Here is a 24,640-nt window from a genome sequence, read left to right as displayed (position 1 = left end):
AAATTGGAGTGCATTTGGAGAGATCTGGAGAAGTAAACACAAAGGGTGTTGAGCAATGGTCACTACAGAGAAATTATTTCAGAAAGAGAAAGTATATGCACACTGCAGGATCACGTTCATATAACTTGCCATTTGCTGTAAATTTGGACAGGCAAACAAGCAGGCAGGGAGAGGAACTAAATTAAAACACACCCCTTTCACACTGACCCCCCCCCCCCCATTTCTCATTCACTCAGCTCTATCTGACGCCGTCCTTCTCCCTCTGCCTCTCCTCTTGGAATCTTCTCTTTTTTCCCCAACAGAAAACATGCAGGGAGGAGAGGAGGAGGAGAAAAGAAGCAACGCGTCGGAGGAGACAAGACAGAGAGGAAGCAGAGAAAGTTGGTAGAGGAGCGAGAGGGCGAGAGGAGAGGAGAGGGGTCGACCAGATGGGAGGAAGGAAGGAAGGAAATGATTTCTATGCGCGCTCAAGTGCGAGATTAAAGGATTCTGCATAAATAAACAAATATATGAATCAAAGCATATAATAAAAGGGGGAATTATAGGCGCGCCACCGCGTTGCGTGGACGCGGACAAGACAGCGGCGGTGCGCGCTGAAACAGCCAAGTCCTGTCTTTCTCTCTCTCTGGATTTTACTCCTCATGTTCCTCAAACTCTCGGTGAGGTTCACTAACTTCTGAAGTCAGTGCCTGAAAAACTTTCCCTCGCCTCGGCCTTCCACCCAGCTTTCTCCCCGGCAAAGAAAAAAGAATCTCCGGGGTGGAAGTGGAGGAAGGAAGAGCGTTTTGTTCCTTCCGAGGAGTCCAGTTCGCCGCAGCCGGGGTTTAGGCGTTGGCACCCGGGCAGGCAGTCCCTCGCCATGGCCGGGGCCAAGCCGGGAGTCCACGCGCTGCAGCTCAAACCCGTGTCCGTCCACGAAGCGCTGAAGAAGGGGGGCAAATTCATCAAATGGGACGAGGTGAGAATGAAATGTTTGAAACTTGGCTTCAGCCCATGCACACAGCTTTCCGACTGCTACATGTGTCGCTGTAACAGCCTGTAAAAGAAAGTGTTCCTGATGTGATCAACTCAAGACGAGGGACAGACAACATGAGACATGACAGCCTGTTTTTTGACAGTAGGCCCAGTGTTGTGAAGTGACACATGAAACTGAAGTGTGTGTGTGTGTGTGTGTGTGTGTGTGTGTGTGTGTGTGTGTGTGTGTGTGTGTGGGGGGGTGTTTGTGTGTTAGTAAGGTACAGACACTAGATCATGTGTGTATGCAGTGTGCAGGTGTGTGCACGCCGTCACAGTCCCGCAGTGAACACAGAAACCCACTAAAGGTGCGTGTGCGTGTGAATCAGAGAATCTAGTAAAAAATTCCCCTGCATTCGCCAGCAGGCAGGCAGTGCTTGAATGTGTGTGTTGTGCTTTTTGTTGTGTGAATTCTTGTCAAGCCGGTTTCCTTCGGGCTCATGTTCAGTTCAGACGCCCTTCTACACCCTCTTCTCTCCTCTGGCGCTCTGAGCTTCTCCCTCTGCTCCCCGGCGGCTTACAGCAGAGAGCACCTGTCCAGCTGGGAATCGGGAGAAGTTGCCTCTGTTTGAAGGGATTTGGGAGCTTTGAGTGCACATAAAGCCGCAAAGCACGCACAGAAATGTCACCTTGATGTATACATTCTTTAACTCATTAACGTGTTTGTTTTACGTTTGTTTTTAAGTCTCTAATTCCCGTCTGCAGAGGTTTTAATTGTTTCTCCTGCTCTATTTTTCCTGTATAGCAACCCTGGTATGAACTTGCCTGTGTCATTGACCATAATTACTGTGTGTGTGAGTGAGAGAGAGAGAGGGAGAGATAGTGTGTGTGTGTGACAGGGTGTAGGGCCATTCTGTAATCTTCTCCACAGAGAAAGTAGGTGTGTGTGTCCATGTGTCTGAGCGGCCATCAATGATTAACTGAGAGGTTGACTGATCCACTCTGACTGCAGGCCTGTGTCTTCCACTTGGAAACCCCTGTCTTGGATTCTCAGCAGAATTGCATACAAGCTGTGTGTGTCAGTGTGCAGATATGAGGTCAGATGTGGTGTTGACACTTGTACATACAAGGGCTAAGGGCCATTAAAAAGAAAAAAAAAAGGACAACATAAGCAGTTGAAAGTAAACAAGTTATCAGCAACAGAGCCTCACACACACTGTAATAATGACGTGATGTGCCTGCGTGTGAACTGGTGTGTATGTCTGGCCTCCGAATAAGGGTCTTGTCACGCAAACAGTGAATGCCATGTCCTTTTGATTTCCTTTTTTTTCTTTTCTCTTTCTTTCTCTCTCTCTATCTCTCTCTCAAACACACACACACACACACACACACTAACTCTCTCCGTCTCCCTCCATCTCAAAGGGAATTCCCAGGAAATGGTTATGCTGGTGATTAAGTGTGTGAACACTCGAAAACATATGCAAGTTTTCTTCTTGTCTGTCTTTCATCCATTCTTCCCCTCTATTTGCCACTTCCCCTTAGAATCAACAAATGTGCTATGGAGAAGAAATGGAGAGAGAAGGCGTTCGTGGGGAAAAAGAGCTAGTCTTTAATATGCAGCGTTCCTAAAATAATTAGAGGAACGCTTTTGTGCATGGACTTGATGCTCCATTGTTAAACATCAGTATCATAAATTAGACCATGGTTGAGGCTAAACATGTTTGATCTCCAACTACTCCTCAAATTAACTCCAGGAGCCGTCTCATAATTTAGGATTATGAAGACTGAAACTGAGCAAAATCCCAGGACCCCTTTTAAATCTTTAACAGAAACACTCAACTAAAGTATAAAGTCCTGTTTATTCGGTGCAGTTTTTCAGCCAATGCAGTAATCCTGCTTCATGAGATGGGGTTGTCATCTTACATAAACTCTGATAGCGACTGTTGCCAAAATGATGCTTTGTACGTGGCCTGAACTTAGAAGAAACTAAGGCACATAAAAGTCTGCTCACTTTACCATATTTACGTGCCAGATTTCTCTGTTGACTTGGGAAAAAACACTATATTGTTATTAAGTTGATAACAAGTTGTCGTCTGGACTCTGGCATTGTCTCTGTACACCCAGGTAGTGCTGAAAGAATTAATTAATAACTTAAGGAATTAAATTTATCATCAACAACTTTTATAATTGATTAATCATTTAAGATATTTATCAAAGTGCAATGCTAAACAGACTCTGGTTCCAGTCTCACAAATGTGAGAATCAGCTGCGTTTCAGTTCTCTGAATATCTTTGAGTTTTGCGCTTTAAGCCGGGAAAACAAGCAAGCAACAAGCTCTGTTCTGACATTTATGGACTAAACAGTTAATTAAGTAACTTGGAAAGTGCTCTGCATCCACCATTAGTCCTCTTTCAACTGTCCCAAAAAAACCCCTGTTTGTCCCCAACGTGTCAGATGCTCATTCAAGAAACAGCATTTCTTCCCGTTTCATCCTGTAAGGCACCCGAGTGGATTTCCTGCCAAAATCACGATGTAAATATGGTGTTAAGGAGAGTTAATTAAGTATCAGTATTTTTTGCTCACTTTAATCATGATCATTCATTTAAAATCAACCAATCAATGACTGACTTGTAGCTAAAGCAAGTACTTTTTAATTTAAAAGTAGATCTTTTGCTGCTGGGGTCCGTCCAAACACTTAAGCATACCATTATCTCAGTAATGAGAAAGCTTGTTGCAGTGAAACAGCGAAATGTTGTGGTTATTTTTCTTTTATTTAACCTTCATTTAAACAAAAAGAAGGACCTGTCGAGCAGTTATCATACAGAGACGTAAGAAATTAATTTACAACTTTCACATGTGAAGCAGAGAGCTGAAACAGTCAGATTCTCCAGGAAGCAGCTTTTGAATGTGACTGGTATGAAGGCAGTGTTTCCAAATGAAGTTTGTTTTGTAAATTATTCCAAATCTGTGGTGTGTAGCACGAAAATATGTTTTTTTTCCCCAACTTCAGAAAAGACTCTGGGGACACTGAAGGTTATCCTTTTCAAATTAAGCATGACTCAGTCTGGCTCTGTTGTGCAGGAAACGAATACAATTCAGCCAAATTGTGCTACAAAAATAATTAAACAACTAGTAGCAGTTGGTTTTGTTTCCACAGGGAGTTGTTTAGATGTTATTGAGGTTACTATTTCAGATCTTTTGATTACCTGGCCGTATGATATATCCAGCTGTGATCTAACTCGTCGACTCAGAGCAGTGTTTGTGGAAGTTTGAAGTTGGATCTGAGAATTGAATGGTCTAATGGGGACAGAGTGGTTATTTTAGTGTCTGTCTGCGCTCTATTAGGAAAGTTGACCAATGGGCTACTGTCCCAAAAACTTGGCGTTTTCCTTTAAGGACTTAGCGAAGTGAGAAAAGAATTAGGACAGACACACACAGACCAGAAAGTGCCCGAGGGCAGTGCAGTTTGTTTACATGAAAACCCCACTTTTGACCCCATCCCTCTTTTTCCCCCTCCTCCTCATCACTGTGTCCTTCTTTCCCACATGGCTCACATCTTCATCTTTTCTATATCCCTAGTGCCACTTCAATCTTTTGGTCTCACAACAAAACCTCTGTTTCTCAATGGCTTTGGGAATTCTACTGTAGGCCCATCAAATGACACGCACACACACACTTACACACACACTTACACACACACACACACACACACACACACACACACACACACTGACTCATGCAGGGGGGAGGAGGAGGAATGCATTCCAAATTGACCCTCTTTCGTCTGCGCTTCGGCTTGTGTACACATGTGCGCTCCTATGCGTGTGTGCGTGTGTGGTTGTTTTGTTCTGGGTGTGTGTTTCACGTTGAATGACTTCCTGTTCGAGCTTGTTGTAAGGCTCCAGAGCCAAGCCATTTTCCTTCTCTCTCCCTCTCTCTGCCTTTGCCTCAGCCGCTGCTGCTGCTCCGCCCTCTGCAGCCCGGCCACAATTCAATTTAGACAAATTCCAACTGGAATTCAGTTAAAATTCCTCCTAAACAACCAATTAAACAAACACAGACAGACAGTTTGTCTACAGAGCAGCTTGGCTCTCTTTCAGCGTGCCATGGAGCGCCTTGATATAGATCTTAAAAGTACACAGAGGTCAAATAAATAATCATCTCAACACATAACACTATCTTTTGCCTCCTTTTGTGGAGTGGTTGCAGGTTTCATTCCACTGGATTATATCATTATATGTAAACCTGGTATTCAAATACACTTCTGCTGCACCGCTTCCCTGTACGTTATGTGCCTGGGCATGTATATTCTTTCAAACCAAGCACTGTATGTGCACCTGTTTTTGAATTTAGAAATACAAAAGGAGACTTAATCTCAGTGTGCAAAAACTCCTATGTGTTTTCTTTGGTCAGAGCCGTGTGAGAAAGGTGCACATTTCTTTCCAAACTTCTTTTGTTTATATTCACATTCACAAGAAAACCAGGGCTTGCAAACAAAGTCGCATGGGATCACAAGTGGTCCATAAATTGGACAGAGTTTCGGGAATGTGACATCCTTTTGAGATTAGGGGTTTTGGGTCCACTTCAAATCCCTGTAACTTGAGCAAAACATGATGGGCCGTAAAATGTTGCATTTCAGGGTTTGTTTCCTGCAATTTGGCAGGGATTATTTTTGTAAGATCCTATGGGCTGCGCGGCAGTTCTCGTAGAGGAGCTCACAACTTAAAATCTTGGCAACAGCTGAGGACAGTTTAAAACTGTTATTGTTTATCTGTGCTGTGTTGTCAAACCAGACTGACAGCAGACACTTGTTCCCCACTCATATGTATCCTGACAAGGCACTTTTGGATCTGTTTTAATCATCCCCATCTAATCTGAGGATGAAGTGTGTTCATGTGTTGACTGACAGCTGTGAGTTCCCACCCAGAACTTTGACCTTCTCTGATGGCGAGGCTCGTTGAAAAACTTTAGAAGAGAATATCTCTGCGCTGCTGCCAGGCCGTCACAGCGGCCTCTGACAGCACCTCTCCACATGAAGATATGTTTTGGAGCATATTTCAACTGAAAAACTGTGGATGCCTGCGTGATGGATTTTGAATGATCCACGCCTTAAAGTTTAAAACACCTGAAAGTATAAAACAGCCAAATGTCTATAACTTTCAGACACCTTAGATGTTGGTTTTCAGGCTGTCTTGGACTAGAGATAGATGAGAAAATTGATACGACTCAGATTAGCATAAATACAAAAAGACACAGGCCTGAGAGAAGTGGCTAAACCACCAGTGAAATTTTCAAGGCCGATAACTTTAAGTGTCTTATTCTCATTAAGCTGGAGAATAAGTTTTTCCATCCAGCATTTGATATCCTTAAGACAACTTAAAAGAAACTAAAGCCTTTAATGCTCTCATTTGCTTTCTTGCCAACAATTTGATGGGAAGATTGATACCACTTTCGGCTTTATATGCTAAATACAAAGCCACAGCCAGCAGCCTGTTAGCTTAGCAGCACCTGGATATGAGGGAACAGCTAAGCCGGCTCCGTCCCAAAGGTAACAAAAATCTGCCTACCAACACTTCTAAAGCTCACTACTTAATCTGATGTATCTTGTTTGTTTGGTCTGCTTTAAAACCCAAGTGTAAAACCTGTGGAGTGCTGCAGGAGGGAGTCCTAAAAACTGGAAATTAGCATTTTAGCACCTCCAGTTCCCTCGTCCTGAAGTTAATGGGTTTTTAGTTGAAAATGAGCGCAAAACATAAAATAAGTCAGCTTTCACGTCTCTTAAACAGGTTGATTGCTAAAAAGTGGCTAAATGAGACTACAGAGGTTGCTGGGGAAGTTATATGCCTCAGCGAAAATGGAAATATCCCATTAGCATTTTGTCGAGGGAACCAGGGTGATACCAACTTCCATGTTGGCCTACAAAAATACGTCACCCCTGCAGCAAACTATTACCACTAAAGTGCGTTATCGATGTGATCAAAATTTTGGTGAGAAGCAAGAAGAATTTCTTTCAGTTAATAAATTCAGTACTGATTTAAATTTTATTCTAAAGCTTGTTTGTGATTATTTTTTTATTCTGTATAATTTCAGAATAAAAGCATATGTTGCTGTGATTTTAAGTAATTACATTGCTTGGGATGACAAGATTTTTTTTTTTTGATAATTAAGTTCTCAACAAAATTAGTGACTCTATTAGTGCGGGAATTGTTTCAAAATGACTTTCTACCATTTGTATCATAGTTATCCTTGAACTCTCATCACTCCATGAAACAGCAAAAATGTATTTAGGAGTTGACTGAAAACATCTTTTCAGAGCAAAACACATATCAGTTGAATCCTCTTCCTCCTGTATACTTTTATCCCCAGCATGTTGGGACTCGTAGAGCAGCTCCTTTTGTTGTCTTATGTTGTTCTCCTGCTTGGCTTTGGGTTCTTATGATGCCACAGCTCTGAGGAAAAAGATCCACTGTAGCGGCCTTGACCAATCATTGCGCCTCCTAAATGAGATAAATGAGAGAGATATTTTCAGAACATCCTAACCAACTGTGTGCTGTTCATGTGTCAGCATTTACTGCTCACAAAACACGCACTACATTTGATATACGAGAGTCCTAACACGAGGCAAGAAGATTTCAAAACAGCTTGGAAAGCGTTTTACACTTGAAATGTGACAGCCTATTTTTCAAAATGAAAATGTTTCTCTTCTTAAAAAATAGAACTTACAGGAAAACACAATAGGCTCTACTTTCCCTCCAATTGCTCCTGTGTGTCATGTTTCATCAGAAAGTAGATATGTTGGTTCAGCATTAGATATATACACGGAAGCAACAAGCCACAAACTGTTGTTATAAGATTAGTGAAGGGGAAGATGTTTAGGAGATGAGAGCGGGGAAAGAGGAGGAGGAAACGCAGGCTTGTGTGAAGTTGTGACGCCGTGCTGAGAAACACCGCTGACATCCTGGCAGAGTGGTGAGAAACGAGGGATGGATGGACAGAGGGGAGAGAGATGGAGAGTAAGGAGAGGAGAGGGGTGGAAGGTCAACCACAGCCACATGTGAAGTGTGGGCCTGACATCTGGACTGCTCCATCTCTACGCCCCCTCTCTCACTCTGTTCATACTTTTACCTCCATTCGCTACACAAGCACGCATGCAGCGACAGCGTGGCATCTCTGTAGCTTACATGTGATCCTTTGTCATCCCTCCATCACTTTCTCTTCCTCCTTTTGTTTGTCTCTGTCTGCTTCCTGTCTTTTTTGTTTTGTTCCCTCATTGGCTTTTACTTTTGTTTCGCCTGCGTCCTCTACTTTCTTCCCGTCTTTCTATCTTGTCTCCACTTCTGATGACTGCCTGGTCTGGCTTGCTCTGACCTGCTCTTTGTGGCTGTACTGTGGGGGGGAAAGTATCTAGCTAGTTTCTGTGAGAAAACAACCCTTGTTTTTTAGGATGCGGAAAGATGAGATCTTGATCACAGTGAGAGCTTCAAAATAAGGTGCAGCAACATTTTTTCATAAAGCGCTTCTTCGTTGGAGTAAAACTGTTTCAGTTTATACTTGGCAGATGCACAGACATTCTGTCGCCTCTGTTTTCATTCATTTCATTTCCTCATAACATAGAAAATGTAGGAGAATTTTATCAAAACATGAAGAACCAGTTCAAATCAAAATCAAAGTTTCAGCTTTTGTTAGACCAGCAACTATTTATTTACTCTCATTCATTCTTAACAGTCAATTTTATTACACTATCCAGTTATCCTTAAAATGTCATTTGAAATTCAAAGCAGGTAAATGTGTTTCTTTTCTTTTTCTTTTTGCCCTATTGTGACTTTGGACACTCATCAGAAATCCATGTATTGCTGTAAGAAATGGGATCAAAAGGAGATTTTGAATTGCTGAACTCAATTTGCTTCAGACAAAGTGCTCGTCACAACATCTAACACTGGTTGAAATCTGCTTTGAATCCAACAATGTTTGCAACTTTTTGAAATTGACAATGCGATATTCATGCCCACACTGAGTGACTGGACAGGTGTGCTGAGGTTAGACAGTATTTGAACTCCAAGGAGAGGCTGTCTGATAGTGTGGCCAGTTATCCTGAATTATATGATTCATTACATCTGACTTCTTTCTATGACAGTTTTTTGGCTCGAGTGTTTGGAGCAGCTACAAGAACTTTTAGATGTGGTCAGACGGCACTTTGTACAAATTAGTTTGTTTAAATCTCAAATGTCACTTGTACTAATCAATTCTCTGCAGACAAAATGCTAGTCCTATACTGGAATTGGAGACATCATGCTTGGGGTAGTAGTAGAAAAAGAAGTGGCTGGTGAAGCCACATACCAGCTAACTACAGTAATCTTTAGGCCGGCAGTGGAGTGCAATATGGCATTCCCAAGACAGATAAAGCAGGGGGAAAAGATCTTGACATAAACTGCATGTATATATACTGGGGTATTGTTCAGTAGGAAGAACATGGCTCTATCACTGGCAGGGTTGGTGGTCTGATCAGAAGAAAGTTAAATAACACCTGTGGAGAAATTAAAGTGCAGGATAAGAATAGGACACATAACACGTACTTAGGGTAATACAATTAAATCATACTCCATAAAAAATCTTGCCCTCAAATGCTGAACATGTTTACACTTAACGATGTAATACTGAATATGATCCTGACCGACCTGCTAGTTTCATTTTTTCTGTATTATATTTTATAGCTCTTTTCCCTCTCTGGCCCTGCTCCTCCCTCTTTGCTCTCCTCACCGCGGAGTCCAAAGGTTACCTACTGTCATCAACTTTAACCATGTTGCCAAAGCAGCAGCTCAAACACACACTGAGTGTGCACTGGCCCTCTTTCTCACACCACTCCTGCAAGCTGCCGCTGAGCACACACACAGTGTGGCCGAGCAAAGGTGCACTTGGAGCAGCCACTTTTATCAGTTTCTCACTAATGGCTTTCTCCTGACTGATATTACACAACACACACACACACACACACACACACACACACACACACACACACGCACACAGACGCACACATACATGCGCACACAGATACACACACACACACACACACACACACACACACACACACACACACACACACACACACACACAAAGTATGGTGAGGACAGAAGAGAGACAGAATAGCTGTGTGTTAGCCAGTGTATGCCCTTACAGGGGCTCATTAGCTGGTGCCTGTCTGACCTCAGCTTCAGAGGGTGGTCCATCCACTTTGTGTGTGTGTGTGTGTGTGTGTGTGTGTGTGTGTGTGTGTGTGTGTGTTTGAGTTTGAGTTTGACATTACGGTCAGTTAATGAAGGTGTTTGTCAGAGAGTCAGGGCGTCTGGAGGGGGTCTGGAGAGAGAGACGTGATCTTTAATCAATTAAGGAAGAAAATGGAGGATGGATAGAGTGTCGTGAAGTGATGATTGACACAGAGAGAAAGACACAGGCATGAAAGAATGAAAAAGAGAAGAAGGAAGTGAGACTTCAGAAGGTTTTTACAACATATGGTGGTTAATTAGGGAGAGGGGTGAGGTCCAATTACAGACCTTACCCACTCTCACACAGAAAACACACTGTAGGGTGCATGTTTATGGTAAACAATGTGTCTTGTGTGTGTGTGTGTGTGTGTGTGTGTGTGTGTGTGTGTGTGTGTGTGTGTGTGTGTGTGTGTGTGGAGGGTGGGCACTAATGATTTCCTGGTTAGGTTTCTAACATTTTACCCTCAATTTCAACTGGAAACTGGTGTGTTCTCAGAAAGACACTCAAACACAGCAGTCAGCACTTTGAACAGAACAATGAAACACAATGAAAAGAGTAAGTGGAGGATTATTTTCATCATCTATTAAACTGTTGATTATCTCTGATTAATTGTTTGGTAAAATAGTTTTTTTTTTTTGTCTGATCAGTTTAAAAAAAAAAAACCCAAAGATATCCAAATTTAGAGTGAAAGCATCAGTTCCTCACTCAGCAAATGTTTTGTTGGTTTAAGTATTTAATCAATTGTAACTGAACAAAAGAATGAGGCCAGCAAATTGAAAGAGTGGATTACATGTAAGAAACAGGATAGAAAGACAGAGGTGAATATAACCTAGACATCTGTGTGTCTCGGTGGAAGGCAGCACTCGAAAGCAACTGGCAGGTATGTAAAACTCAGCAGGCATGCAAATGAATCGGATCACAATGGTGTGTGTGTGTTCATCCCTGCAGCCAGTGCCAGCTAGAAAGCTGTATGGGAGAAGTTGTTATATTACTGGTCACATGAGCCCATAGATCACATTCCTCTGGGTGAATGTATGTGAGGATGTTTGTGAGTCTGGTCCCATTGGAATTCCCCATCTACGGCGAAGTGTGTATTGACACTGGATGTACCCAGTCGATTTATAGGAGAAGGGGGAAAGGAAACAAAGGTAGAAAGAGGAGGGGAAATAGGGACAGGAACTGAGCCTGTTGTACAGAGGTTAATATGCACTGTTAAGTGTGTCATCCAAATAAACAAAATCAACAAGAAAGGAGTTAAGACTTAAGAGTCCAATCAAACACTGAGGATATATAAAACATTGTACTTGCATGTACCAACCAGTACCACTCTCATTTAGCAGAAACTAAGGATAGCTTTTAGCCTATTTTAGCCAATTTCCAGTCCCATGTGTTGCAACCCCACAGCTCAACCAAGCCATATCTGACAACCGTATTACACCAGTCATAGCAAACACTACATGACAGCTGCCAATGTCAACACTCTGGGATTATCTCCATGACTTATTTTCATATGCTCTTGCACACCAACACAACCAATATAAATTCATAAAGAATACTGACACTCTTTTGATGTGTACTTTATCTGTTGCTAATGCATTTTGTCGTGAACATCAAATATAGGATAGAAGTAGTATTGTAGAAGTACTGGGTTCTGGAAAAGATGTCGAGACCACAGTGTGTAATTCTCTGTTTAGGTTTTACTGAAATAAAACTGATTTGATGTGATCAGATTATTATTGTGGGTTTACAATAGCAGAACAAAATGTGTGATGACTTCTTGTAACCATAAATTGTGCTCTTATCACCCTAAAATAAACTTGAACATGAATCTCTAGTGAGGCCTCAATATTGTCGCAGCCAGTTTTAGACTGGGTTTAGTTATAGGATATAGCAGTTACAGAGGCTGGTCTTGGCAGTGACCGGGTATTTACCTATGACCAAATGTCTGGTATGAATGGGTCAAACTCAGGTTGAAAACATAGTCATTATCACAAAGTTAACACAGGGTTTATGTTATGTTTTTTTCTGCACAACATGACGTTAAGACCTTGATGGATGTTCTTCTCTCCCTTGTTCTCTGTTCCTACTGTTTCCTCTCTATAGTTTGTTTACATCGACTGTACAGCTAGGCACCACATACAGCAATCAATTTTACTTCACATATAAGAATGGTTTGCTGCAAAGTAGCAATGCGTCCGTAATGTATATTCATCCCCAATGATAACAATCAGTTTTTATATATTTTAATGTTGCTCAGCACAAGTAATGGAGCATGAAACAGCTGTAAAAATGTAATGTGAGGGGCGTCGTGTAGCGTAGTGGTCTAAGCAGGCGCCCCATGTGTAGAGGCTACAGTCCTCGCTGCAGTTGGCCCCGGTTCGAATCCCGCATCGGACGGCCTTTCGCTGCATGTCATTCCCCCTCTCTGCCTCCCTGTTTCCTGTCTCTCTCCACTATACTATCAAATAAAGGCATAAAAAGCCCAAAAAATATACTTTAAAAAAAAAAAAAAAATGTAATGTGAGATTGCTCATGCTGTTCTACTCTCAAGCTGTCATCGTAATTTTAAATTAAAGTCAGCGAAGTTAATGGAAAGTTTGGAAAAAAACTTTAATCTGACTGACGTCTTTTCAAGTAGAGTGGAGCACTTTCTGAAATGGATTAAAGTTAAATTTACCAGAGGAATGTGTGTAATGTGGCCCATATCTTTTTGCGCATGTTGAGGAGCTGCAGCATGGAGTACCTAGGAATTTTAAACAATAGGCTCATTTGCCTCCAATACCCATGCCAGGTGTTTTGATTTGCAAATATTTTGCTGTACACGCTTTTGATCGAAAGCACAGTTATCTCTGCTTATAAGGTTTCTAGTTGGGTATGTTTGTAGTACTTTGGAAGTGGGAACATCTGGGTTGTTTGCCGTTTGTACTGTATTCAGTTCTGTTGTCTCAGTGAATTAAACCTAGCAGACAAAAGATAAACAAACGAGCCATTATGGCTTCAGATTTGCAAGATCAGATTTCACTGCAAGTTAAAGAACGGTTCAGTGCTGACATTTGCAAAAGAGCATCTGACATCAGGTCACAGCCGTGAGATAATCACAGCATGAAATTGGAGTTGTACAGTTTTCCACAGGTTCCAGTGAGTAAACACACGTCACAAGTTCAGCAATTTACTGTCCACAGTCAGCTACATGTTTGAAGTTAAATTCAAATATGAAAGCATTGTAACAACACCTGGTAACTTCACTGCTGTTGATGCTTCAGAGTGACATGTCTTGTATCAAAGTAATCTCATAATTACTTAACTCTTAAGGACGTACACTTTATAAAGACTAAATATACTGTTCTTTTATTAAGGCCTCATGATGAGGTTGAACACTTGACTTTAATTGCATGCTCTCTTCTTCTATTCCTGACCTTTTGTTTCTTTTTCTTTTTCAACCCTCACCCTTTCCTCTAACCCCATTCCTGCCCGTTTTCGTCCCATCCTTTCCTTTTTTAACCATCTCTTTTTTTCCTCTTTCTTTCTCTTTCCTCGTCCCAATCCAAACTTCTACCTCACCCGCTAACCCTTTCTGCGTTAGCCAACCTTGGAGCCTAAACTTAAGGTATGTTCAGCTTTTCCCAGGAAATGGGCCAAAAGTTAAAACTACAGACTTCTTTAAGTAATAGTTTGACATTTTTGGACATATGTTTATTTGTTTTCTTGTTGAGAAATATATGTGTTTCATGTGTGCGTTAACATTAGCATAAAGACTTGTAAGCAAGGAAATGGCTAGCCTGTCTCACTAGCAAACAAATGACCAAATTATATATTTTTCTTTTTACAATTAGTTTTTCGTAAGAATGAAACAAGTGAGATATAACGTGTTAGCTTTAGAGGTGCTGTAGGCACATTTTGTTATCTTTAGACAGAAACAAGTTAGCGCTTTCACCTTGTTTTCAGTGTTTATGCAGTTTCTTTTAAGCTAACCGACTGTAGTTTATAATTAACATACAGGCCTGAGTGATTAGGAGCCTCTTATTTAATTCTCAGCAAGAAAGCAATTAAGTGTATTTCCCAAAATATCAAATGAATAGTAAAGTATTAATCTCTTTAACAAGATGTATTAAACATCAAATAATTTCAGTTTCATAGTTAGGTGTAATTATTTTTTACTTTTACTATTTACTTGAAATTTTAACTGTGTTATAAAACTAAGTTCACAGCATGCTTTTTTGTTTGCTTTATAGGCTACTAGTTTTATAACTACTGAGGGGTTATCCCTCCATTTATGATTATTAAATGAATATAGGCTAGTCTTCTATGAAGTCCTGTAGAATTTGTTTGTCCCTTTAGTATCTGTTTACTGAAGTAACTGTGAAATTGATTTGCATAAATTATTTTATGCTATTATTATCTCTTTTATGCAGATGATTATTCAAATGTTCAACGTTCAGCCTTTCAGTTCATGTTTGCACATTTATGTGTTAAAACATGAAACTATGGCCATACTACATCTTCAGCTTTGTGTGAATCATGCTGTAGGCATTTTATTTGTTAATACCCCACATTACAAAATACCTTCTGTATGTGGTCAGTGGTAAACTGTTTGCGTGATGCGTTGATGCAAGCCTATTTCCTCTGATAGTATGTTTGTGGCAAAGTTTTCTGTGGGTTCCCACGCTGACCTTTCTCACTTTTCCCATCTGATGGTGATGATGATGATGATGCTCATGACGACATGTGTACATGAGTCATCTGTCACTGTAATAACAAACAATCTGGATCATCATCGTCGTTTCCCAGGATGTCTGGACGATGTGTTTGTTGGAGAAGAATATAACCACTTACCACTGTAATTACAGAGCCAGTAGCTATGTGTGTGTGTGTGTGTGTATGTATATGTGTGTGCACGGTCATGGTATCTTGCGTATGGCTCCATAATGATGATGCTAATGACATGTTGATGCAGGCTCCTGTGCCATCATTATGCTGCACATGAATGAGAACTTCATGTTGGCCAAACTGTGTGGTTTCCAGCGTCAAAACAGCTGTTGCACAACACGTGCGCACAAACACAATATCTATCTCTGTCTTTCTGTCCGTCCACAATAATGGCAAGGCACCATAAAGCAGCAGGTGTAGCCGCTGCTGCCATAAAGGGCTTATTTCACACCACTCAGTCTTTCTATAGTCATGAGATTTAAAGATAATAACTGCACCAGAGAGTAGGTTGAGATTTCAAAAGACAAAGGGCCTGTGTCTTTTTGGGGCTCCTCAATGAACTTGCTGCACATGAAGATTACATTTCATTTTCATTTTAAAGCTCTAAAGCAGAAGTGAGCCCACCGATTGAGAAACCTAATCTGTAGTAAAGAGATTCAGTGCTCATAATAAAATTATGGTTTCATACAATGTGGGTCTTATTTTAGTTTTACTAATTACTAATATTAATGCCAGTAGTGTCACTTTAAAATGAAATAGAAACCTTTTCGAATTGATTAAAACACGTGATTCTTTGATTTACTTGAAGTGCAGCCAACATGATCTTAATCCTAACGTCTGCTGTAGATTGACTGACATGCCAACATAACTGAATGTTCTTCTCAGATGGTTTGGTGTCTTTCTTATCCCCTCAGAGCACCTTCCATAGTTTTCTCCATTTAGCATCAGCACAGAGAACAACAACAGGCTGCTCTACTGATAAGACAACAGTGCTTTTTGCTTCTGAAGTTCCATGAACGGCCTGTTGTGCTTGAACAAATAATTACATATTATTATTACATTTTGAATAAAGTTCTACATTGTATTCAATAAGTTAACTGCTAAAGTGTGGGAACACAGCAACATTGCTTAAAACAAAAAAAAAAGTAGACAGTCTGGAAAGAAGCATGAGCAGTCAGACGATCAGCCAGGATCATATTTGGAAGAGAGAACAAAAGTGAACGATAAGATTTTTACCCAAACCGTCTGTTGCAAACATCCATCGCACTTCACTTCTTGGTCCAACTGTAACCTGCCTTACTTACTGAAGTTTGTGTGCACACTGTTTTCTTGTACACTCGTACAATGGTTTATTACTGATATTTCTAGTGTGCTCCCTCTTCAGTTTTACTTCCCAATGGAGTATTGTCTGTTTCCTGCCTCATCTGTCCTTGTCATAGTAATGTTGCTGTGTTTCCAGATCTCAACAGTAACTTTGGGTTGACTGTTATCATAACCGATGTAAATGACCCCCAAATAAGACCCATTTTGTAATAAACAGATTATCCTTTAAGTGCTCAGTGGCTTCTGGTTATGGAGCTCACTTTATCTCTTCACATTCATCTGTGTGTGTGTGTGTGTGTGTGTGTATGTATGCGTGTGTGTGTGTATGCGTGTGTGAGAGAGTGAGAAATGTATATTGTGTGTGTCCTTCTAACAGCTCTATTTCTGTTGTTGTCTAGGAGCCCAACAGTGGGCCTCCCACACTGGTAACCCTGAAAGTTGACCCAGATGGCTTCTTCCTCTACTGGACTGGAGGTTCCAACCTGGTAAGACACATACACACGCACGCACGCATGCACACACACACACACACACACACACACACACACACACACACACACACACACACACACGCTGCTTGGTCTCAAAGTAGGCCAAATACACTGTCTCTTATCTCACAGAGTAGAGAAGATCAAATACAAATGGGCCGCTCTAAAGCAGACCACAATGGATTTTTAATGTGCCAACATAAGTGCAAATGTGGATTACTTTAACTCTACCACATACCAACACTCCCTCTTAGTTCATTTTAACTGTCTTTTTAAATAGTCCTTTCTTCCTCCTCTCTCTTTGTGTCCCTTGGTCTCTTATTGTGGTTTTATTCAGTCCATTAGTTCAGCCAGAATGGCTTTCATCAATTTGCCTCATCTTGTTTTTCTCGTCCTCTTGTTCCTCCTTCTCCCTGTTGTCTTTGTGGTCTTCATCCTTTTAGTCCTCCAGCTCTTTCACTCCGTCCATACATGTGTCATTTCCAGCAACCATCCTCTCCTCCTTATCCTTTCTTCCTGTGCTTAAACCATTAGTTAAATAATATTGGATGTAACATTTTAAGCATTTAGGTGACATAATTAGCCAAAAGGAACAGTGAGTCAGCAGGATGTAGCATTTTGAGAATTACATTGTGGCTCTGTGGTGCAAATTTCCATAAACAAATCCCACACACAAAGCAACGTTCATCTACCCTTTGTTCTTTCTGTTTCATCTCCACCTTTACCTTTTTATCTGTGGTTATCTCTCTGTTCTCCTTCCACTCATCTACCATATGTTTATATATAGTATACAGTGGAGTCCCAAAGTCTGAAACCACTTTCGCCAATCACTTGAATGGGAAAGTGGTAAGTGTGTGTATACATATATCAGTGTGATGTTGGTCCTAGTCAGATCGAATGACATTACAGAGCAGCTCAATTAACCCCCCCCCCCCCCCCACCCCCCCCATCATAATCTCTGTCTATGTTTTTCCCTTTCTCTCTCCCTTACACACACCATCTCTCTCTTTATTTCTGGCTGTCTATTTATCCAAGAGGCACGTAAGGAATGACCTGTTGATAGCCAATATTATCACTGTGTTGTGTCCGCATGTTTTGCAGTGTGTGCGCGGTGCAAGTGTCTCAGTGTCTGCATATCTGGGCCAGAGCACACGTCATCCTGTCCGTCTGCACGTGTGTCAGAATGTGTTCATGCATTCACATAATACACAGTCTTTAAATACTCATTTTATCCTGATGTCTTGCTTTGTGCATGTGCCTGCATACATATATGTATGTGTATGTGGGTGTGTGTGTGTGTGTGTTGGTGTGTGTGTGTGTGTGGGGGGGTATTAAGATAATAGGCCATTTGTTGCCTGAGGTGCAGTAGTGACACTGTTTAGCAAAGAGTCAGATCGTCTTTCCAACATGATGGTAAAACCTCTCTACACTCCGCCTGCGATCAGTTTTATTGAGGCACACAACTAGAAACAAAATGTTGTTCGGTTGTCACATCACATCATCCTGAAAAGAGTACTCCACCACCTGAACACTAATCTCTTCTCACACTGTTCACTCTCAATTCACAGCTCAGACCAGATATGCTTTATTTTTTTATTACACGTGTCCTTGTTCCTTGTCAAAACCTGGCGCCTACATTCCCCACAATTCAACACAACCAGTTCAGTCAGCTATTTGGGCGTGTTTGTAGTGACTAATGTAGCCTCGAGCCACAAACAGAGTGCCACAAAAGACTTTATACAACAGTTTTCACATATGCAGTGGTGATGCCTATGACCTGTAAACAGGCTTTGATGTGTAAAACTGGAGGAGTTCCCCTCTAAGTCATCATTCAGTGGTAAACTGTAAAACCTGCCTGGTTCTGTAGCAGGTTAGTCAGTCACCTTTGTTGTAAAGACGGCTTGCATGACCATATTCCTGCTGGCAGCATCACTATTTCAATAAATAGAACTCAGGAATCCCTGCTTTTAACTCTACTGTAGAGCTAATGTTTGATAACTGCATTTTACAAAGTCTGCAAACAGCCTCATCTTAATCCACGATTTTTCCATCACTGGTGTTGGATCTCCTAGCTTTATTTCTCATAAGGCTTTGTGTCATGGTCACTACTTTTCTCCATCTTATTTTGGTTTACTGATAAGGCGTCAGGGCATCTAATGGGTCACAACATGCCCCTCGTTCTGATTTTTGAATTATCTACATATTGAATAAGAGTCAGCAGAGACATTATAAGGGAGGAGCCAAACCTCTTATAGAAAAGTCGGTAACAGTCCGTGGCAGAAAGGAGCAGGTGCAGATGGATATAAACATCAGACGTGAACTCACTCTTGTGGGGTGAACTGGCTGTCGCGTCACAGCACTATTGATTGAGCTTGATTGATTGGGGCAAAGTTTTTACATCCTGGAGACCTTTGAAAGTAGAGTTATGGCCCCCTCCCAATCATTTATAGGAGGATAGGAGCCCGGTCTTGCAGCTGCCCGGGGCTGTTGCCGAGATGTCTTCCGAGTGGCGAGACCTGCCTATAAGGACACACATTGTATTCACCAAATGAATTTCTTCAACACTGCTAAAAGGAAGTCAGGTCTGAAACATGAGCAGTTAGTAATGTTTTAGTCAGACTAATCTAGAAAAGGAGACAAAGATGATATGATAGAGAAAAAGAAGTTGCTTTGACGCCACTTTACATGTGGTGGGGGTGGACAATAAATGGAATGAGAGACAGACTAGAAGGCAGCTTTGCCCTTTCTGGACCTCAGTGAGTGTGATTACAGGAATCTAGGAGTATCACCGGCTCCGATATGTTTAGTCACTTGGAATGAGCCATGTGAATGACTTATTTTCATACTAGCCTGTAAAGATTTTATCTTGAGACTCCCAATTCCTAAGGCAAAGCAACTTCCGCCTACCTTAATGCCACCTCATTTGCCTTATGCGCCATAATATTTGGCTTTCTTTTTCATGACTTACTTACTGCTTTTCATCTTTGTTAATGTTGGCATGACTGAGTTGGACTGTGGCCACTATTCTTACTTCAGTAGCAGGAACGCGGCTCGCTGCCGGTCACCGCCATAAAAAATGAAATGTGCCTCAAAACATCCAGACCTCTGAGGCCAATTACAGGGAAATATGGGTATTTAGAGATGAAAAAACAGACTGTCAGTAACTAATACTGGTTCATTTATCTTATTCAAATGCTCAGAAAGATTTACTGTATATTGCTGCTTTTTGGGAATATTTTTACTGTGGTGTTTTTGAACTGTACTTCCCAGAGATCACCTGTCAGTCAAACTGTGTGACCAGTGCCATGATGTCTGCTTCTTCAATTTTTCTCTGTATTAAGTTTCTACAGTGACGCAGGTTTAAATCTGGACAGTAGACATGGAAACATGCCCTCTGCTCCTCTGCAAACCTCCTTTTGGTCTAATGAGACTTCTCTGCACTGCTCTAAGGCGAACATGAGTGCACCCAAGTAGCCGTGGCTTTACAGAAGTCCCGTTTCAAAGTGACAGGATTTTGATTCCAGCGATCCCAGAGTGAAGCTTTAAATCAGCGTTGTGGCTCCCCAGGAGATTTTGAACCAGAGCTGAAAAGAAAGAGGACATGGCAACACAGATATCCAGCTATTATTAATGAGAGCAGTTAATACACTTTTACACAGATGACAAGGGTATTCTGGATGGAACCCATTTCTCTGAATAGAGGTACCCAAAATATTTGATCTCCAGTGCAGTTTTTATTTTTGCTGCTCTGCTCTTATTACTTCAGATGTCAAACCACTCAGAGTTTCAATTAAAGACACCTCCCACATTTAATTTGAAGAGGAAGACGCATTTGCTTTGTGAAATTCAGGGTGCCCTGTGGTCAGTGAGCAGAACTGGATCGCGCTCGCTAAAGTACCTCAGCAAAGACATGCAAGGACGTCCGAAAGTCTGCAACCCAAAAATGTCAGAAGCATTTTTCTAACAATATTCAACTTGAGAAAAGAGAATAGAAAGTACCACTCACCGTATGAAGGGGAGAAGGACGCAGCACCGACATTGCATTTTATATATAGAACGGACACACACATGCATTAAAGCTCAGCCCCTGTGGATTTGAGTTCAGAGGGACTCAGCACATGGACAACTTTTGAAACGCACACTCTTTTCCCCAACTGCACCTGTAGAGAAATCTGCATTGTATCGATCAGGAAACGGAGTATCATCAATAACTAGGATGCAATATAATTTCCAAAGAAGTAATAAAATGTTTGCCCTCAGGTTCTGCTGTAATCATACAGTAAACAAACGATGCACTTGCTGTATGGGACCGAGTTGAGTTCAATATTATTGCAGGAAGTTGTCGGCTGATTGGTTGGGTTGGTCCAGCTCCAGTCGTGATGCCATTTTCAACCAACCCCCTTGGATTTTTACCTATGTTTCGGCCTTTTCTCTTGCTCCATCTATCATTGGTCTATTCGCCTCATTTTATTCCCCTCTGACTTTATTTTGCTCACCTGTCTCCCTCCTTTCACCTTTTCTTTTACACTTGTTTCATAACTTTTCCTCCTTGAATCTGGTTTGTCTCACTCCCCCCCCCCCGTGTATATCAATCTGAACATACACCTTTCACCTTTTCTCATCCTCATTCATATCCTCCATCCATTTTCTTTCTGTTCACTTTTCTTCATCTGTTTCGTGTCACCTTCCCCCGAGGCCTCACTTTGTTTAACATTTTCCTTTAAATATCTCTTTACCTCTCCCTCCTTTTTTCCAGTGTGTCATTTGTCTATCTGTCCTTTTCTTAAGAGCACAATTTTCCCAACCTTTTCTTAAACAATATTCTTCCTGCTCTACCAGAGAGCTGATATTTTCTTGGTCCGTTCTTCTATCATAATCTTCCAAATCTCTCTCTCTCTCTTCCTCTCGCTCCTTCCTCCATCTTCACCTCCCCCGTTTTTTCTGTTGTTTCCCTCTCACTATCTTTCTGTAATGCTCAGAGGTTCTTACAAGACCTCTAACGTGTGTTTGTGTGTGTGTGCTCAGAGCCCAGAGTTTCCCATAATGCTTGAGTCAGTGGCGATAACGACCAACTGTCGCTGACAGACACACACACACACACAGTGGCTTGGCAGTGAGACAACCGAGACACACCCCACCACGCACCAGCCTTCACTGTTTTTCTTTCCCTTCCACTCTCTGTTCTTCTCTCTGTCATTCCCGACTCTTTGAATCCGTCCACTAGTTGCACTTTGAGATAAAGTTGTTATGAACACGATCACATCTTCGTTTGTCTAACTGAGGCGCAGCTACACTTGTGATTTACACGCGTTATTATGGGTGTTCTGCGAGCATAAATTGAGTCGGGTACACAGGGGTTACATTTTATAAAAATATTGAAACGTAACGACAGAAGGACTCAATAACAGAACATGCAGGCCAGGTCGGGTGTTAGTGTAACATGGCTGATAGTGTTTGATGTGGCGCCTTGGAGAGCTGCACTCCTTCACTGCTAATTTATGCAGTGCAAAGAGAGCTTTCTTCCAAGTGGTAGCTTTAATTAAACAGTGCATAATTCACCGGTTCCCAAACTTTTATGTCCAGGAGGAGCCCAGCGTAGACATGCATTAACCCATACACGCACCACTGTAGACCTTAACATGCAGTCTCTTACTGTGCTCATCAGCAGTAAAAATCCCTTTGTCTGGGACGTGTTGGTGGACGACTCCGACTGTGGCTAAAATGCTAAGAGCAAAGTGCCAGTGGCTGTGGGTTACACAAGTTCCACATGCACATCCAAACTCCACACATCTGTTACAACATATGCTTGCACCCTCCTGCTAATCCTGCTGTGTGTGTCCTCTCTCTGTCCTTGGGCCAAACTCTCTTCCACCTCCTTTTTACATTTGCAACCCAAATTAGCCATTTGAGGTGTTGCGTGGACGTGGCTGGGGTCTGAGGGATTAATGTCTTTGAATTAACATCATCAAAAAAACACCAAAATGAAGGAAAATCTTTTGGACGAATTGTGTTGCATCATGCATCACTAACACGTCCGTCCAAAAGCTCCTTTAGCTGTTCAGTGCAGCCTGTGAAGGCCAGGTTTATGTCATCTTTATACTCAGAGCCAATAAGTGACCCATCATGCCTTGTGAATGAGGGCATCTCTTCTTTTAGATCATCGCTTCTTGCCATCTTGTTCCAAACTGTGCGTAAACTGGGTCTGCTCAACATCTTAATACATATCAGAGAGCATGATGGGATGTTAATTGTGTAATGCAGCACTCCTGATTGATAGAAATATCTACATTTATAATGTTCCCACACATCTGTAGGGGCTTCCCTTTAATTTGTCGCCCATCTGTAGCTTTCCTGTGTAGTTTTCATTTAATATTTGTGGATTTTCTTCACGTGTTGTGACAGGAAAATATTGTAATGAAGTGGTTGCCTGTTCTGAGCCCCGTGTGGCCCTACCAGCTGTCAGACCTTGAGCACAGACAAGTTAATTAACAAAACATAACATTTATAAAAACACAAAATCAAAAAAAAAAGAAAAAGAAGAAGAAGGAAGGTCAACATCTTTTCAAAAAATCTTCCCTAGCTCCCTCAGCGTGTGGAGAGAGGGAATTTCAGTTTCATTACTGTCTGTTTTAACTGGCTCCCTATCGTAGATTATAGTGCTGCCTCAACGTGCTCGCAATGATTTGGGGGTTTCCAATTTGTTCTTGTCAGTCAAATTTCCATCTCCCACTTCCTTGACTGGGAATCAAATATCTGGGTTAGAGAGGATCGACACAGGATGTGAGAATGTGGTGGGATTTGATGATTCATGTGGTTTTTAAAAAACCAACACCATGTAAAGCCTGGTCTCCACTGCGCTGTCAAACAGTGCTAACCGGGCCAGATGTTATTCATGGCACCTTGTTTCCTTGTTTAAGAACATTTCTGCAATAATTATCCGCACTGTCGCTGCCAGCACAGATGATTTGTCAGCTAAACTGTAGTTTCCAATAAACGAAGTGGAGCGTTTGATTTAGTGGTGTCGAGCTGATCTTGGCGGATTGGGGCCTCGACTGCCACAGCGGGATGACTTGAAATGCACCTGGCACCACGGATAATCCTCCCCTGCGCTCTGTTTTACTTTGGCTATCGCCTCTTTCACACTTTCGCTATTTGCTGTTGCCGTGTTTCTATGTTGCTAATCCACCTTCAATTTGTCTTCCTCTCCCGCCTTTTCCTTCCCCGTGTCTCTCCGTTTCGGGTCAGCTGGTAGCCGTCAGAGAGATGAGGCAAAAGTAGTTCCTCTAATATAAACTGAAGGATGACATTTCCTCCCTCTCTGCTCTCCATCCTCTCTTACTCTTCTTCCACCTCTATCTCCTTCTCCGTCTCGCCCTTTCCCACCTCTCCCTCTCCCTCTGCCCTCATCCTCTTCCTCCTCTCCCTCGCATCAATGCCCTTTTTCACATGGTCCTTTCTCTCCAGAGTTATTGCTCCTTAATTTCTTGCAACAACAGTTGTAATCTCCTTCATTCTCTCTCTTGGCGTGGGAAAGTGGGCAGGAAGTTGCTCAGACTGAGAGATGGGGGTCTTGGGGAATTTCGTCGCCCCCTCTTCTCCCTCCTCCTACCACTCCTCCCAGTCCTCTTCCCCTTTTCCTTGAATACTGCTCTCTCCCTCTGACCTCCTTCCTGCCCCTCCCTCCTTCCCTTGAGGTGTGCAGGTCATGTCAATAGCACCTGTGCTTTTAGACACTTGCCCCCAGGGATGTAATTGAGTCGCCACACAACTGCAATTTAACCTCTAATGGTGTAGAATTGATTTCACATACCTTGGCCAGATTAAGACACACACACACACACACACACACACACACACACATGCACACGCACACCGCAAACACTTACTCTAGTGTGTGGAGATGTTAG

General features: G+C 41.9%; 1 protein-coding gene across 2 annotated transcripts in view; it reads left to right on the top strand.

Moving 5' to 3' along the window:
• Nucleotides 1–255: 255 nt before the first annotated feature.
• The window catches only part of plcb3 (phospholipase C, beta 3 (phosphatidylinositol-specific)), a 53,566-nt gene continuing 29,181 nt past the window's right edge, over nucleotides 256–24,640 (top strand). For both annotated transcript variants that reach the window (XM_023404091.2, XM_023404090.2), the window contains exons 1-2: nucleotides 256–958; nucleotides 16,644–16,730. In XM_023404091.2, the coding sequence (XP_023259859.1) occupies nucleotides 860–958; nucleotides 16,644–16,730 (186 nt within the window). In that variant the 5' untranslated portion in view covers nucleotides 256–859. The remainder of the gene's footprint in view (nucleotides 959–16,643; nucleotides 16,731–24,640) is intronic.

The sequence above is a fragment of the Seriola lalandi genome, unplaced genomic scaffold (genome assembly GCF_002814215.2).
Source record: "Seriola lalandi dorsalis isolate HSWRI2012SDOR001 ecotype SW California unplaced genomic scaffold, Sedor1 jcf7180002054216, whole genome shotgun sequence".
Lineage (NCBI taxonomy): Eukaryota > Metazoa > Chordata > Actinopteri > Carangiformes > Carangidae > Seriola > Seriola lalandi.
The sequence above is the reverse complement of the archived record's forward strand: the minus strand, read 5'-3'. Positions and strand labels throughout refer to the sequence as shown.